The sequence below is a fragment of the Macaca nemestrina genome, chromosome X (genome assembly GCF_043159975.1).
Source record: "Macaca nemestrina isolate mMacNem1 chromosome X, mMacNem.hap1, whole genome shotgun sequence".
NCBI classification, from domain to species: Eukaryota; Metazoa; Chordata; class Mammalia; order Primates; family Cercopithecidae; genus Macaca; species Macaca nemestrina.
In genome coordinates this window covers 158,941,750-158,958,903 of record NC_092145.1, presented here as the reverse complement: position 1 = coordinate 158,958,903, position 17,154 = coordinate 158,941,750, and the positions used below count along the sequence as shown (strand labels likewise).

The 17,154-nt window shown below is 51.6% G+C and overlaps 1 protein-coding gene across 8 annotated transcripts in view; it reads left to right on the top strand.

The window, feature by feature from the left end:
* Window positions 1-5,727, top strand: part of LOC139360577 (granulocyte-macrophage colony-stimulating factor receptor subunit alpha-like) — a 39,699-nt gene extending 33,972 nt beyond the window's left edge. For 2 of the 8 annotated variants that reach the window (XM_071088279.1, XM_071088280.1), the window contains exons 10-11: window positions 17-98; window positions 5,080-5,727. In XM_071088279.1, the coding sequence (XP_070944380.1) occupies window positions 17-98; window positions 5,080-5,157 (160 nt within the window). In that variant the 3' untranslated portion in view covers window positions 5,158-5,727. Of the gene's footprint in view, window positions 1-16; window positions 99-1,726; window positions 2,361-5,079 lie in introns of those variants that run through there. The other 6 variants (XM_071088276.1, XM_071088274.1, XM_071088277.1 and 3 more) reach the window with 4 other exon arrangements.
* The last annotated feature ends 11,427 nt before the right edge of the window (window positions 5,728-17,154 follow it).

The window sequence follows — 17,154 nt, the reverse complement described above, 5'->3', positions numbered from 1 at the left end:
TCTCTCTGTGTCTCAGGTTCTTTAGGATACAGAGACTGTTCCCGCCAGTCCCACAGATCAAAGACAAACTGAATGATAACCATGAAGTGGAAGATGAGGTAGGTAGAGGGCGGGCGGAACGGTGACCTGGGAGGGAAAGCAGGGAACGGGGAGTGTGGGACACGGCCTCTGAGTGTCGACTGTCTTGCTTCTCCACCAGCTTCGCCACGGGTGTGGTTGGAATCTGTATCCCGCTCCTGGGACTTCTCCCAGGTTGAGATCAGGGTCTCTCCCGGGTTGGAGTCAGGGTCCTCTCTGTGAGCTCCATCAGGAGAAATTGAGTCAGGCTGGTGGTCAAAACAAGGAAGAGAAGATGGTAGTGATGAGCCGGGCTCAGTGGCTCAGGCCTGTCATCCCAGCACTTGGGGAGGTTGAGGCAGGTGGATCACGTGAGGCCAGAAGTTCGAGACCAGCCTGGCCAACATGGTGAAACCGTGTCTCTGCTAAAAATACAAAAAGTAGCCGGGCATGGTGGTGCACGCCTGTAATCCCAGCTACTCGGGAGACTGAGGCAGGAGAATGACTCGAACCCAGGAGGCAGAGGTTGCAGTGAGCCAAGATCGCACCACCGCACTCCAGCCTGGGTGACAGAGTGAGACTCCGTCTCAAAAGAAAAAAGAAGGTAGAGAGGAGAGGCAGAAATAAAGAGACGAGAGAGAGGCAGAGAAAGATGGAAAGAGACGGAGGAGAGAGGGAGGAACAAAGAAGGGAATGAGAAGGAGACACAAAAGAGAGGGAAGTCCGGGCAGACAGACTGACAGAGAAACAAAGGCAGACACACAGAGAGAGAAACAGAGAGGGAGGGAGAAAAGGGAGAAGGAAAGAGAGAGAGAGACAGAGAGGAACACAGAGATATACGAAGAGAAAAACACCATCAGAGAGACAGAGATGGAGAAACAAAGACAGACAAACATAAAGAACAGGCAGGGGCCAGGCACGGTGGCTCGCACCTGTCATCCCAGCACTCTGGGAGGCCGAGGCGGGTGGATCACTTGAGGTCGGGAGTTCGAGACCAGCCTGGCCAACATGGAGAAACCTCATCTCTACTAAAATTACAAAAACTAGCCGGGTATGGTGGCGGCGCCTGTAATCCCAGCTACTCGGGAGGCTGAGGCAGGAGAATCACTTGAACCCGGGAGGCGGAGCTTGCAGTGAGCCGAGATCACACCATTACACTCCAACCTGGCCGACAAGAGCGAGACTTTATATCAAGAAACAAACAAACAAACAAACAAAAACAAACAAACAAAAAAAACATCACCAACCCCAGCAGGGAGAGGAGAGAGACAGAGAGGAACAAAGGCACAGAGAGGGGAGAGAGACAAAGACAGAGAGACACAGAGAGAGAAAAACAGAGAGAGAGGGAGAGGGACAGATAGAGACAGGGACAAAGAGAAAAACAAACAGAGAGAGAAACATAGGTGGACTCGGAGAGCGGAGAGAGAGCGAGAGACACACACAAAGAGAGACCAAGGGATGGGAGTGGAAGAGAGAGACATAGGGAGGAAAGAGACAGAGAGGGAGACAGAGAAAAGAGACACAGAGACCGAGAGAGACGGGGAAGACAGAGAAATGATACCTGGTCTCAGCGAGAGCCGGGAGAGGGTGAACAAGGGCAAGGAACTGCGTGACGTGCACCCCGAAACCCCATGAACGGTCCTCTCCCACCCGCCTCTCTCTGCCTCAGGGACTGCGTCTCATGTTGCGGTAAAAGCCGGCAGGCTGGAAAGTCAGGCCAGAGCTGATGCTGCATTCCAGGGGCAGAACCTTCCGGCATTCTCAGAGTAGGAGATGTCATTTTAAAAAAGGAAATAAAACTCTTGTCCAGGGAACCCCAGCTTTGATCCTTTAGACCTTGGACGAGTTAGATGAGGCCCACCCTGCTCATTTAGACCTTCGACTGATTAGATGAGGCCCACCTATATACCTTCAACTGATTAGATGAGGCCCACTTATATACCTTCGACTGATTAGATGAGGCCCACCTATATACCTTCGACTGATTAGATGAGGCCCGCCCTTCCCCCAATATACCTTCAGCTGATTAGATGAGGCCCGCCTGTCCGCCTTTAGGCCTTCAACTGATTAGATGAGGCCCACCCTTCCGTTTTAGGCCTTTGACTGATTAGATGAGGTCCACCCTTCCCCTTTAGACCTTCAACTGATTAGATGATGCCTACCCTTCTCCTTTAGACCTTCAGCTTATTAATTAGATGAGGCCCACCCTTCCTCTTTAGACTTTCGACTGAGTAGATGAGGCCCACCCTTCCCCCTTTAGGCCTTCAACTGATTAGATGAGACCCACCCTTCCATTTTTAGACCTTCAACTGATTAGATGCCGCCCGCCCTTCCCTTTTTTAGGCCTTCGACTGATTAGATGAGGTCCGCCCTTCCCCTTTTAGACCTTCAACTGATGAGATGAGGCCCATCTGTCCCCTTTAGACCTTCAACTGATTAGATGATGCCTACCCTTCTCCTTTAGACCTTCAGCTTATTAATTAGATGAGGCCCACCCTTCCCCCCTTAGCCCTTCGGCTGATTACACAAGACCCACCCTTCCCCCTTTAGACCTTCAACTGATTAAATGAGGCCCATTCTTCCCCTTAAAACCTTCAACTGATTAGATGAGGCCCACCCTCCCCGTTAGACCTTTGATGAGGCCCACCCTTCTCTCTTTAGACCTTTGACTGATTAGACCATGCCCCCCTTCCCCTTTAGGCCTTCAACTGATTAGATGAGGCCCACCCTTCCCCTTTAAACCTTCAACTGATTAGCTAAGGCCCACCCTCCCCCTTTAGACCTTTGATTAGATGAGGCCCCCCTTCCCCTTTAGGCCTTCAACTGATTAGATGAGGCCCACCCTTCCCTTTTAGACCTTCAACTGATTAGATGAGGCCCACCCTTCCCCTTTAGACCTTTGATTAGATGAGGCCCACCCTTCTCTCTTTAGACCTTTGACTGATTAGACCATGCCCCCTCTTTGCCTTTAGGCCTTCAACTGATTAGATGAGGCCCACCTGTCCCCCTTTAGACCTTCGACTGATTACATGAGACCCACCCTTCCCCATTTTAGCCCTTCATCTGATTACATGAGGCCCACCCTTCCCCCTTTAAACCTTCAACTGACTAGATGAGGCCCACCCTTCCCCCTTTAGACCTTCAGCTGATTACACGAGACCCACCCTTCCCCCTTTAGACCTTCAACTGATTAGATGAGGCCCACCCTTCCCCTTTAGACCTTTGATTAGATGAGGCCCACCCTTCTCTCTATAGACCTTTGACTGATTAGACCATGCCCACCCTTCCCCTTTAGGCCTTCAACTGATTAGATGAGACCCGCCCTTCCCTTTTTAGACCTTCAACTGATTAGATGAGGCCCACCTGTCCTTTAGACCTTCAATTGATTAGATGAGGCCCACCCTTGTCCTTTAGACCCTCGACTGATTAGATGAGGCCTACCCTTCTCGTTTAGACCTTCAGCTTATTAATTAGATGAGGCCTACCCTTCCCCTTTAGACTTTCGACTTATTAGATGAGGCCCACCCTTCACCCTTTAAACCTTCAACTGATTAGAAGAAGCCCACTCTTCCCCCTTTAGACCTTCAACTGATTAAATGAGGCCCACCCCTCCCGTTTAGACCTTCAACTGATTAATTGAGGCCCACCCTGCCCCTTTAGACCTTCAACTGATTAGACCATGCCCACCCTTCCCCTTTAGACCTTTCACTAATTAGATGAGGCCCACCCTTCTCCTTTAGACCTTCAGCTTATTAATTAGATAAGGCCCACCCTTCCCCCTTTAGACCTTCGACTGATTAGATGAAGCCCACCCACATTCTCTAGTCCAATCTTTTTTCCTGGGAATCAGCTGACTGTGAACTTCACATCTACAAAGCACCTTCGTCGCAGCCCCTGAGTCAGGGTTTGATTCAATAACTGGGGACTGTAGCCTAGTCCCCGAGTCACAGGGACATGTCATTGGTGCCGGGTATCCGAGACAGAGACCAAGAGATGAAAGAGAAACAGGGAGACTGAACCCAACAGAGGCAGACACACAGGAAGACGGAAATAGAGAGAGACTCAGAGATGGGGGTGGAAGATGGTGAGAGGGGGAGGAAAGAGAGACAGAGAGGGAGACAGAGAAAAGAGGCAAAGAGACAGACTCAACAGCAAGACTCCAGGAAGGGTGACTAAGGGTGAGGGACCTGTGTGACCCACATCCGAAGAGCCCAGGGGCGTCCCTCTCCAACCCACCTCTCTCCACCTCAGGGGCTGTGTCTTCCTCCCATGGGGAACTCCAGATCAAGCCCAGGGCTGCCCCTAGCGCCCTCTTTCCTGCCATATGGGTAACACCCTTCCAGTTGCCACTTGCACACCCCCGTCCTAGACCCAGCCATCTGCCATTCCGTTACCTTCCACCCCCACGCCAGCCTCCTCCCCAGCCCCCGCTTTCCACTGACCCCCCAGGGGTCCCCCACATCGAGGTGCCAGGATAACAGCTTCAGGCTTCAACCTTCCCTTCTCCGAGCTCCATCGGCCCCAGAGCCTTAGCACCTGCTGCACCCTGCCCAGGTCTCACGCTCACAAGCTCTTCCGAAGGCCACCCTGTTCATTGTCAACTATGAGGCTGCACGGGTGGGTCTGTCTCAGATCTTTATCCCAGGAAAAACCCCTGGCCGGGCACAGTGGCTCACGCCTGTCATCCCAGCACTTTGGGAGACCGAGGCGAGTGGATCACCACGAGGTCGGGAGTTCGAGACCAGCCTGGCCAACATGATGAAAGCCCATCTGTACTAAAAATACAAAAATTAGCCGGGCGTGGCGGTGCACGCCTATAATCCTCAGGAGGCTGAGGCAGGAGAATGGCTTGAACTCGGGAGGCGGAGGTTGCAGTGAGCTGAGGTCGTGCCACTGCACTCCAGCCTGGGCGGCAGAGCGAGACTCCGTCTCGAGGGGGGAAGATAAAAATAAACACTGCCTTCCGAGTCCCAGGCTCAGCTGTGAAGATCTGACAGCCTGAATCCTCCTTCTTTTTCTCAGATTATCTGGGAGGAATTCATGCCAGAGGAAGGTAAAGGTTACCGCGAAGAGGTGTTGACCGTGAAGGAAATTACCTGAGGCCTGGAGGGTGTAGGAATGGCGTGGACATCTCCGCCTCCGAGACACTGGGGAACTGTTTTCTTGTTGATGATGCTGTGAGCCTTTATATCATTTTCTACGTTTTTATTTAAAGACATGATGTTTGGGTCCAGGCACGGTAGCTCACACCTGTCATCCCGGCACTTTGGGAGGCCGAGGCGGGTGGATCACCTGAGGCCAGGAGTTCCAGACCAGCCTGGCCAACATGGTGAAACCCCATCTCAACTAAAAATGCAGAAATTTACCCAGCCGTGGTGGCGTACACCTGTCATCCCACCGACGTGGGAGGCTGAGGCAGGAGAATCCCTTAAACCTGGGAGGCGGAGGTTGCAGTGAGCCGAGATCACGCCATTGCACACCAACCTGGGTGACAGAGCAAGATTGCATCTCAAAAAAATAATAATAATAAATAATAAAAACGTGATCTTTGGCTGGGCGCCGTGGCTCATGCCTGTATTTCTAACACTTTGGGAGGCCAAAGTAGGAGGATTTCTTGAGACAGGAGTTTAAGACCTGGGCAACAGAGCGAGACCCCATCTCTACAAAAAAAATGCAAAAGTTAGCTGGGCATGGTGGCTTGTGCCTGTAGTCCCAGCTATCTGGGAGGCTGAGGTGGGGGGATCACTAGAGTTCAAGGTAACATTAAGCTGTGATTGTACCACTGCACTCCAGCCTGGTGACAAAGTAAGACCCCATCTCTCTTTCTCAAAAAAAGTGATATTTAGCAAAGATGCTTAGACTCTAAGAAGCTTGTGCATCTCCTTCCAACCCAACCACTGAGGCACTGTCTAGCCTCCTCCTTAAATCACTGACCGGGAGAGCTGAGATTGCACCATTGCACTCCAGCCCGGGCCACAAGAGCGAAACTCCATCTCATTAAAAAAAAAAAAAAAAATTCATGGTCGGGCGCAGCAGCTCACGCCTGAAATCCCAGTACTTTGGGGAGCCGAGGCGGGCAGATCATGAGGTCAGGAGATCGAGACCATCCTGGCTAACACGGTGAAACCCCGACTAAAAATACAAAAAATTAGCCGGGCGAGGTGGCGACGCCTGTAGTCCCAGCTACTGGGGAGGCTGAGGCAGGAGAATGGCGTGAACCCAGGAGGCGGAACTTGCAGTGAGCGGAGATCCGGCCACTGCACTCCAGCCTGGGCAACAGAGTGAGACTCCGTCTCAAAAAAAAAAAAAAATCATTTATTATTGTACAGCAAGCACTTGAGGTGAGAGATATGAGAACCTGGGCCTCTCTGGTCTAAAAATCCAGTTTTCAGTAGGCCTGGTCCCTTCGGGAGGACAAAGGGATGATATAGTTTGGTTGTTGGTCCGTTGTCAATCTCAGGTTGAAATTTGGTTCTCCGGGTTGGAGGTGGCACCTGGCAGGGGATGTTTGAATCATGGAGGGCGGACTCTTTATTTAAAAATGGCTTGGTGCCTTTCTTGTAGTCATGAGTGACTTCTTTTTCTGTTTGTTCCTAAAAGAGCTGGTTATGAAACAGAGGCTGCTGGCTGGGTGCGGTGGCTCACGCCTATGATCCCAGCACTTTGGGAGGCTGAGGCGGGCGGATCGCCTGAGCTCAGGAGTTCGAGACCAGCCTGGGCAACACAGTGAAACCCCGTCTGTATTAAAATACAAAAAATTAGCCGGGCCTGCCGGCATGCACCTATAATCCCAGCTACTCGGGAGGCTGAGGCAGGAGAATCGCTTGAACCCGGGAGGCAGAGGTTGCAATGAGCCAAGATCGCGCCACTGCACTCCAGCCTGGGCGACAGAGTGAGACTCTGTCTCCAAAAGAAAAAAAAAAAGTAGAAAGAGAAAGAGGCTGGTACCTCCTTCCCCGCCTCTTGCCACCTCTCCCACCATGTAACGCCAGCTCCCCTTGCTCTCCCCCCAGGAGTGGAAGTTGCTGAGATTCTCACCAGCAGCAGACACTGAAACCATGATTCCTGTACACTCTGCAGAATTATGAGCCAAATAAACCTTATTTGTTGTTTTTTTTTTTTTTTTTGAGGTGGAGTCTCACTTTGTCGCCAGGCTAGAGTGCAGTGGTGCGATCTCAGCTCACTGCAACTTCCACCTCCCCGGTTCAAGCAGTTCCCCTGCCTCAGCCTCCCAAGTAGCTGGGATTACAGGCGTCTGCCACCACGCCCACAGAATTAGGACGTGGAGATCTTTGGGGCCATTGCTCTGTCTCCCACATGGGATTAGGATGTGGATGTCTTTGGGGCCATTATTCTGTCTCCCTATGGGGTGAGGATGTGGATATCTTTGGGGCCATTATTCTGTCTCCCTCATGGGAATTAGGACATGGACACCTTTGGGGCCATTATTCTGTCTCCCACATGGGGATTAGGACGTGGACATCTTTGGGGCCATTATTCTGTCTCCCACATGGGATTAGGATGTGGACATCTTTGGGGCCATTATTCTGTCTCCCACATGCGATTAGGACGTGGACATCTTTGGGGCCATTGCTCTGTCTCCCACATGCGATTAGGACATGGACATCTTTGGGGCCATTATTCTGTCTCCCACATGGGATTAGGATGTGGATATCTTTGGGGCCATTATTCTGTCTCCCACATGGGATTAGGACGTGGACATCTTTGGGGCCATTATTCTGTCTCCCTATGGGGTTAGGATGTGAACATCTTTGTGGGACATTATTTTGCCTCCCACTATCAGTGAGGGATTCCATCACCACAGATGCTTAAACGTCAACTGAGATGGTGGCTGACGATGAGATGGCAGCTCTCTCCTTCGTCATGGGCGTTCCATGTCCCTCCTGCAAACCCCGGCCAGCCCCTTGCTTCCGAGTTTCAGGGGAGATTTGATGATGGAGCAGAGGCAACCTTCTGGAACCTTCCACCCCTGATCTTTTGATTCACAGGTCAAAGCTTGGGGAGGAGATGGGGCCAGGCTCTTGGTGGGGAGAAGCGTCTAAAACACAGCAAGGAAGAAAAAGCGTGGAATCCCCTGGGCCCGCTAGAAGTGAGAGCAGGAAACCCCACGGACCACCCCAGGAAGCAGGTTCACATCCCCAAGGGAGCACCACATCCCTGGGTAGGAACCTGTGGGTTTCAGAGACCTCAGGTCCCACTTAGCTCAGAAGCAGAGGCCTCGGGTGTCAAAGACACAGCAGAGGCCGGGCGCGGTGGCCGTGCCTCCCAGCACTTTGCCAGGCCAAAGCAGGTGGATCACTTGAGGTCAGGAGTTCAAAACCAACCTGGCCAATATGGCGAAACCCCGTCTGTACTAAAAATAACAAAAAAAAGCTGGGCGTGGTGGCAGGCGCCCGTAATCCCAGCGACTCAGGAGACTGAGGCAGGAGAATCGCTTGAACCAGGAAGGCAAAGGTTGCAGTGAGCCGAGATTGCGTCATTGCACTCCAATCCGGGCGACAGAGAGGAGCTGTGGCCAGCGTGGTGGCTCATGCCTGTAATCCCAGCACTTTGCGAGGCCACGGCAGGCAGATCACTTGAGGTCAGAAGTTCAAAACCAGCCTGGACAACACGGCAAAATCTCATCTCTACTAAAAATACAAAAAAAAAAAAAAGTGAGGTGTGGTGACAGGCACCTATAATCCCAGCTGTTTGGGAGCCTGCAGCAGGAGAATCACTTGAACCCAGGAGGCTGAGGTTGCCGTGAGCCGAGATTGTGCCACCGCACTGCAGCCTGGGTGACAGAGCGAGACTCCATCTCAAAAAGAAAAAGAAAAAAAAAAAAAAAAAAAAGCTGTGGCCGGGTGTGGTGGGATTACAAAGTCCTGTAATCCCGGCACTTTGGAAGGCCAAGGCGGGCGGATCATGAGGTCAGGAGTTCGAGGCCAGCCTGGCCAACACGGTGAAACTCCGTCTCTGCTAAAGATACAACATCTGAGCCGGATGTGGTGGGGTGTGCCTGTGCTCAGGAGGCTGACGCAGGAGAATCGGTTGAACCTGGGAGGTGGAGATTGTAGTGAGCCGAGACCATGCGATTGCACTCCGGCCTGGGTGAGAGGATGAGACTCTGTCTCTAAATAAATAACTAATTAATTAAAAAGAGCAAGCAGAGATAGGGTCTGGGATGACGGAGGCCCCTGAAGGCTGTGGGGAGATCAGCCCCCTCCCCTGTGTTCTCTGGCACCTGAGGACCCTCTCCAAGGGATGGGTGGGCAGAGGCTGTCAATATTGGCTGAGCGGGAGCTTCTGCCCAACCGCACTGCACCTGCCGAACCCCATTTTACCTGCCCAACCGCACTGCACCTGCCCAACCCCACTGCACCTGCCGAAACCCACTGCACCTGCCCAATCCCACTGCACCTGCCCAAATCCACTGCACCTGCCCAAACCCACTGCACCTGCCGAACCGCACTGCACCTGCCCAACCCCACTGCACCTGCCCAACCCCACTGCACCTGCCCAACCACACTGCACCTGCCCAAATCCACTGCCCCTGCCAAACCCCACTGCACCTGCCCAACTGCACTGCACCTACCCAAACCCACTGCACCTGCATAACCACACTGAGCCTGCCCAACCCCACTGCACCTGCCGAACCCCACTGCACCTGCCCAACCACACTGCACCTGCCCAACCCCACTGCACCTGCCCAACCTCACTGCACCTGCCCAACCCCACTGCACCTGCCCAACTGCACTGCACCTGCCCAACCCACTGCACCTGCCCAACCACACTGCACCTGCCTAACCGCACTGCACCTGCCCAACCCCACTGCACCTGCCGAACCCCACTGCACCTGCCCAACCCCACTGCACCTGCCCAAACCGCACTGCACCTGCCTAACCGCACTGCACCTGCCCAACCCCACTGCACCTGCCCAAACCCACTGCACCTGCCCAACCCCACTGCACCTGCCCAAACCCACTGCACCTGCCAACCCCACTGCACCTGCCCAACCCCACTGCACCTGCCCAACCGCACTGCACCTGCCCAACCCACTGCACCTGCCCAACCACACTGCACCTGCCTAACCGCACTGCACCTGCCCAACCCCACTGCACCTGCCCAACCCCACTGCACCTGCCCAAACCCACTGCACCTGCCCAACCCCACTGCACCTGCCCAACCGCACTGCACCTGCCCAAACCCACTGCACCTGCCCAACCCCACTGCACCTGCCCAAACCCACTGCACCTGCCCAACCCCACTGCACCTGCCCAAACCCCACTGCACCTGCATAACCACACTGAGCCTGCCCAACCCCACTGCACCTACCCAAACCCACTGCACCTGCATAACCACACTGAGCCTGCCCAACCCCACTGCACCTGCCCAACCCCACTGCACCTGCCCAAACCCCCTGCACCTGCCCAACTGCACTGCACCTGCCCAACCGCACCGCCCCTGCCCAACCACACTGCACCTGCCCAAACCCCACTGCACCTGCCCAAACCGCACTGCACCTGCCCAACCGCACTGCACCTGCCCAAACCCCACTGCACCTGCCCAACTGCACTGCACCTGCCCAACCCCACTGCACCTGCCCAACCGCACTGCCCCTGCCCAACCGCACTGCACCAAAGGAAGGGCAATGAAAACATTCAATCCTTTGCACGCCTAAACTGGAGAAGACTGTTTATAAGATGCATTCAGGAGAGATTCACACTGCAGGGGTCATGGCTCCCCCGTGTGAGATCAGGGTTGTGCAGGTGGAGAAAAGAGAGGGAGAGGACAAAGATTCGATCATGAGGCCGGGTGCAGTGAAAATGGGTCTCAAAAGAAATTTAAAAAGTAGATGATAGGCCGGGCGCGGTGGCTCAAGCCTGTAATCCCAGCACTTTGGGAGGCCGAGACGGGCGGATCACGAGGTCAGGAGATCGAGACCATCCTGGCTAACACGGTGAAACCCCGTCTCTACTAAAAAATACAAAAAAAACTAGCCGGGCGAGGTGGCGGGCGCCTGTAGGCCCAGCTACTTGGGAGGCTGAGGCAGGAGAATGGCATGAACCCGGGAGGCGGAGCTTGCAGTGAGCTGAGATCCGGCCACTGCACTCCAGCCCGGGCGACAGAGCGAGACTCCGTCTCAAAAAAAAAAAAAAAAAAAAAAGTAGATGATATATATGTATAGATGACAGATAGATGATTGACAGATGATAGATGAAAAATACATATGATAGATTGGTAGATGACAGATGAAAAATACATATGATAGATGAATATGTGATAGATGTATAGGTAATAGATGATAGCTAGATAGATGATTGATAGCTTTTTGATACATAAATGATGGATGAATTTTATTTTATTTTATTTTATTTTAAGAGACAGACTCTCATTCTGTCACCCAGGCTGGAGTGCAGTGACGTGATCTCAGCTCACTGCAACCCCTGCCTCCCAGGTTCAAGTGATTCTCCTGCCTCAGCCTCTTGAGTAGCTGACATTACAGGTGTGTGCCACCACACCCAGCCAATTTTTTATATTTTTCGTAAAGATGGGGTTTCACCATGTTGGCCAGGCTGGTCTCGAACTCCTGAGCTCAAGTGATCTGCCCGGATTCTTGATGCTGGGATTACAGGCATGAGCCACCTCACCCAGCCATGATGGATGAATTTTACATAGATGATAGACATAGATAGATAGATAGATAGATAGATAGATAGATAGATAGATAATAGATAAGATAGACAAACAGATGATGGATACATAGATAGACAGATAGATAGATGAATGGATAAATAGATGGATAGATAGGTGAATGAATGGATAGATAGATGATAGGTAGATAGATAGACAATAGATCGATGATAGATAGATGATGGATAGATAGATGACTGATAGATGATAGATGGAAGATAGATGATAGGTAGATAGATGGATAATAGATAGATGATAGATAGATAGATACATCGATAGATAGATAGACTAATAGACTAGATAGATAGATAGATAGACAGACAGTAGATCGATGATAGATAGATGATAGATAAATGGATGATTGATAGATAGATGATAGATGGAAGATAGATAGATGATAGATAAATAGATAGACTAGATAGATAGATAGATAGATAGATAGATAGATAGATAGATGATAGATAGACTAGATAGACAGATAGATGGATAGATAGATAGACACATGTATAGATAGATAGATAGATAGATAGATAGATAGATAGATAGACTAGATAGACACGTAGATAGATGATAGATAGACATATAGATAGATACATCGATAGATAGATAGTAGATCATTGATAGATAGATGATAGATAAATAGATGATTGATAGATAGATGATAGATGGAAGATAGATGATAGACTAGATAGACAGATGGATAGACAGATAGATACATACATAGATACATACATACATACATACATACATACATAGATGATAGATGACAGATGATAGATAGATAGATAGATAGATAGACTAGATAGATGGATAGATAGACACATAGATAGATACATACATACATACATAGATTCATAGATAGATGATAGATTACAGATGATAGATGATAGATACATAGATAGATACATACATACATACCTAGATGATAGATAGATAAATAGATACATAGATAGATGATAGATAGATAGATAGATAGATAGATAGATAGATAGATAGATAGATAGGATCTATCTGCTATTTCTCAGCCTGCCTCCTGGAAGTTGGAACTCATCTCGCTTGTTCCTAGGCCCCCACCTTAAATCACATTCTTAGACCGTGAACCATCCAAAGCCCCCAGGCCAGCAAAGATACGACCAGGGGCCACTCCAGGACCTGACAGATCACCACCCTCCAGCCAAGACCCAAGGCCAGACTCCCGTTTGGGTAAGGCTACGTCTTCAGTGAGCAGCGTCTAACAAGGGACAGAAGAAAGTGTCTCCTGGAGACGGGCTTGGCCCGAGAAGAGCCCTGGGAAGACACACATTTAGCCCCTGCCCATCCACGCGGGAGGGAACATCGGTGTCATGAGCTGGTCTGGGCCTGGGTTCTCCTGAATGAGAGATCAACAGCGGCACCACCTCCTACCCCCAGGCTGCCTGCGTCTCTCATCCTGTTGAGTAATGCCGTCGGAGGCAAGTTCCCTAATTCTCTCTTCCCATGTGAACACAAAACCAGCAGCCCACTCTCCAGACACAGGGGCGTTGAAGGCGTGGGGCCAACACGCTTGTCCCGCTGACGGTTTGCTGAATCATCACTAACAATGAACCAGATGGATTACTAAGAAACAAGACATGCATATTTTCTTTCTTTTTTTTTTTGAGATGGAGTTTTGCTCTGGTCTTGGCTCACTGCAGCCTAAATATCTCAGGCTTAACCAATCCTCCCTCCTTTTTTTTTTTTTGGTGAGACAGAGTCTCACTTTGTCACCCAGGCTGGAGTGCAATGGCGCGATCTCGGCTCACTGCAACCTCCGCCTCCCGGGTTCCAGCGATTCTCCTGCCTCAGCCTCCCGAGTAGCTGGAATGACAGGTGCCCGCCACCACGCCTGGCTAATTTACTTATTTATTTATTTATTTTTGAGACAGAGTTTCACTCTTGTTGCCCAGGCTGGAGTGCAGTGGTGCGATCTCGGATCACTGCAACCTCTGCCACCCGGGTTCAAGCGATTCTCCTGCCTCAGCCTCCCGAGTAGCTGGAATGACAGGTGCGTGCCACCTGTCATTTTTGTACTAATTTTGTACTAAAAATACAAAATTAGCCATGTTGGTCAGGCTGGTCTCGAACTCTCGACCTCAGGTGATCCGCCCGCCTCGGCCTCCCAAAGTGCCGGGATGACAGGCGTGAGCCACCGCACCCAGCCTTAATTTTTGTATATTTAGTAGAGACGGGGTTTCACTGTGTTGGTCAGGATGGTCTCAATCTCCTGGCCTCGTGATCTGCTTGCCTCGGCCTCCCAAAGTGCTGGGATGACAGGCGTGAGCCACCGTGCCCGGCCAAAGCTGAACTTTTGTCTGCACTGGTCAGTGGGACACAATGGGAGTTAGCCAAAGTGTGGTTGCACCTTCCCCACGTCCCCCCAGGCCGTAGGACTTTGCCCCACTCTGCCTGAGCCACCCGTCCTGAGAGAAAGGGTAGAAAAGCGTTTGGAGGCCGGGCACGGTGGCTCACGCCTGTCATCCCAGCACTTTGGGAGGCCGAGGCGGGTGGATCATGAGGTCAGGGGATTGAGACCATCCTGGCTAACACGGTGAAACCCCGTCTCTACTAAAACTACAAAAAACTAGCCGGGCGTGGTGGCGGCGCCTGTAGTCCCAGCTGCTCGGGAGGCTGAGGCAGGAGGATGGCGTGAACCCGGGAGGCGGAGCTTGCAGTGAGCCAAGATCGTGCCACTGCACTCCAGCCTGGGCGACAGAGCAAGACTCCATCTAAAAAAAAAAGGAAAAAGAAAAGCATTTGGACAGGTTTGCAGACGTCTGGGTAGAAGCACCTTCCCATTGCAAAGCTTCCTTCGCCCCCTGGTGATAGTGAACCTTTAGTTTTTTATTTTATTTTATTTATTTTTTGAGACTGAGTCTCTGTCTGTCGCCCAGGCTGGAGTGCAGTGGTGTGATCTCGGCTCACTGCAACCTCCGCCTCCCGGGTTCAAGCGATTCTCCTGCCTCAGCCTCCCGAGTAGCTGGAATTACAGACGCCCGCCACCACGCTCAGTTTATTTATTTATTTATTTATTTATTTATTTTTTTTTGAGAACGAGTTTCGCTCATCAGCCAGGTTGGAGTTCAGTGACCTGATCTCGGCTCACTGCAACCTCCGCCTCCTGGGTTCAAGCGATTCTCCTGTCAAAGTGCTGGGATTACAGGCATGAGCCACCGTGCCCAACCTTTTTATTTATTTTATTTTATTTATTTGAGATGGAGTCTCTCTTTGTCACCCAGGCTGGAGTGCAATGGCGTGATCTTGGCTCACAGCAGCCTCCGCCTCCCGGGTTCAAGCGATTCTCCTGCCTCAGCCTCCCGAGTAGCTGGGATTACAGGTGCCCGTCACCACGCCCAGCTAATTTTTGTATTTTTAGTAGAGACGGATTTCACCATCTTGCCCAGGCTGGTCTTGAACTCCTGACCTCATGATCCACCCGCTTTGGCCTCCCAAAGTGCTGGAATTACAGCCATTCTTTATGCCTTTACTCTTTTTTTTTTTTTTTTTTTGAGACAGAGTCTCACCCTGTCACCCAGGCTGGGGTGCAATGGCACCATCTCAGCTCACTGCAACCTCTGCCTCCTGGGTTCACGCCATTCTCCTGCCTCAGTCTCCCAAGTAGCTGGGATTGCCAGTGTGAGCCACTACGCCCAGCTAATTTTTGTATTTTTAGTAGAGACGGGGTTTCACCATATTGGTCAGGCTGGTCTCGATCTCCTGACCTCGTGATCCGCCGTGTCGCCCTCACAAAGTGCTGAGATGACAGGCATGAGCCACTGTGCCCGGCCAGAAGATTTCTTTCTGTCTTGCAATCCCTTTATTAGATTCCCTGACATGTTCATCCCATTCAGGCTTCATGTTACTTCAGTAATAAAATAACTACCTTTTTGTTTGTTTGTTTGTTTGAGATGGAATTTTTGCTCTTGTCGCCCAGGCTGGAGGGCAGTGGCGCGATCTCGGCTCACTGCAATCTCTGCCTCCCGGGTTCAAGCGATTCTCCTGCTTCAGCCTCCCGAGTAGCTGGGATAACGGGCATGAGCCACCACGTCCAGCTAATTTTGTATTTTTCGTAGAGACGGGGTTTCACCATGTTGGCCAGGCTGGCCTCGAACTCCTGAACTTGTGATCCACCCGCCTCGGCCTCCCAAAGTGCTGGGATGACAGGCATGAGCCACCGCACCCAGCTTGTTTTGTCAACCTTATAATGTCTGTTTTTTGTTTTTTGTTTTTTGAGACAGGGTCTCGCTCTGTCACCCAGGTTCGAGTACAGTGGCATGATCTCAGCTCACTGCAACCTCCGCCTCCTGGGTTCAAGTGATTCTCCTGCCTCAGCCTCCCGGGTAGCTGGGACGACAGGCATGTGCCACCACATCTGGCTAATACTGTATTTTTAGTAGAGACGGGGTTTCACCATGTTGGTCAGGCCGGTCTCGAACTCCTGACCTCAGGTGATCCGCCCGTCTCGGCCTCCCACAGTGCTGGGATGACAGGCCTGAGCCACCACGGCCGGATAATTTTTGTATGTTTGGTAGAGACGGGGTTTCACCACGTTGGCCAGGCTGGTCTCGAACTCCTGACCTCAGGTGATCCGCCCGTCTCGGCCTCCCGAAGTGCTGGGATGACGGGTGTGAGCCGCCGCACCTGGTCCCAATTCCTGTTACTAAGCGTCCCTGGTTACCGGTGGGGACTGGCAGGGACGGCTACAGACGGGAGCATAAGTCATCAGCCACTAGAGGGCAGCCATGGCCAAGGACCGCCCAGCAGTTCACAGGTGGTTGTGGGCTAATGCTCACATGGACCACACCTTGAGAAGTGGGAAAAGCTTTAGAAGCTGTCTGGGCCGGGTGTGGTGGCTCACACTTACAATCCCAGCACTTTGGGAGGCTGAGGCAGCAGGATCCCTCGAGTCCAGAAGTTTCAGGCTAGCCTGGGCAACATAGCGAGACCAACATAGTGAGACCAACATAGTGAGACACCATCTCAAAAAATAAAAATAAAAAAAAAATTAGCTGGACGTGGTAGCGTGTTCCCCTTGCCCCAGCTACTGGGGAGGCCGTGGTGGGAGGATCGCTTGAGTCTGGGAGCTGGAGGTTGCAGAGTAAGCTAAGATCACGCTGCTGCACTCCAGTCTGGGCGACAGACTGTAATTCTGCCTTTAAAAAAAGGGAGGAAAAAAAAAAAAAAAAAGGCCGAGAGGGGTGGTTCATGCCTGGAATCCCAGCACTTCGGGAGGTAGAGGCTGCAGGATCACTGGAGGTGAGGAGTTAGAGGCCAGCCTGGGCCACATAGTGAGACCCTGTCTCTAAGAAAAAGGAAGGAGAAGGAAGGAGAGAGGAGAGGAGAGGAGAGGAGAGGAGAGGAGAGGAGAGGAGAGGAGAGGAGAGGAGA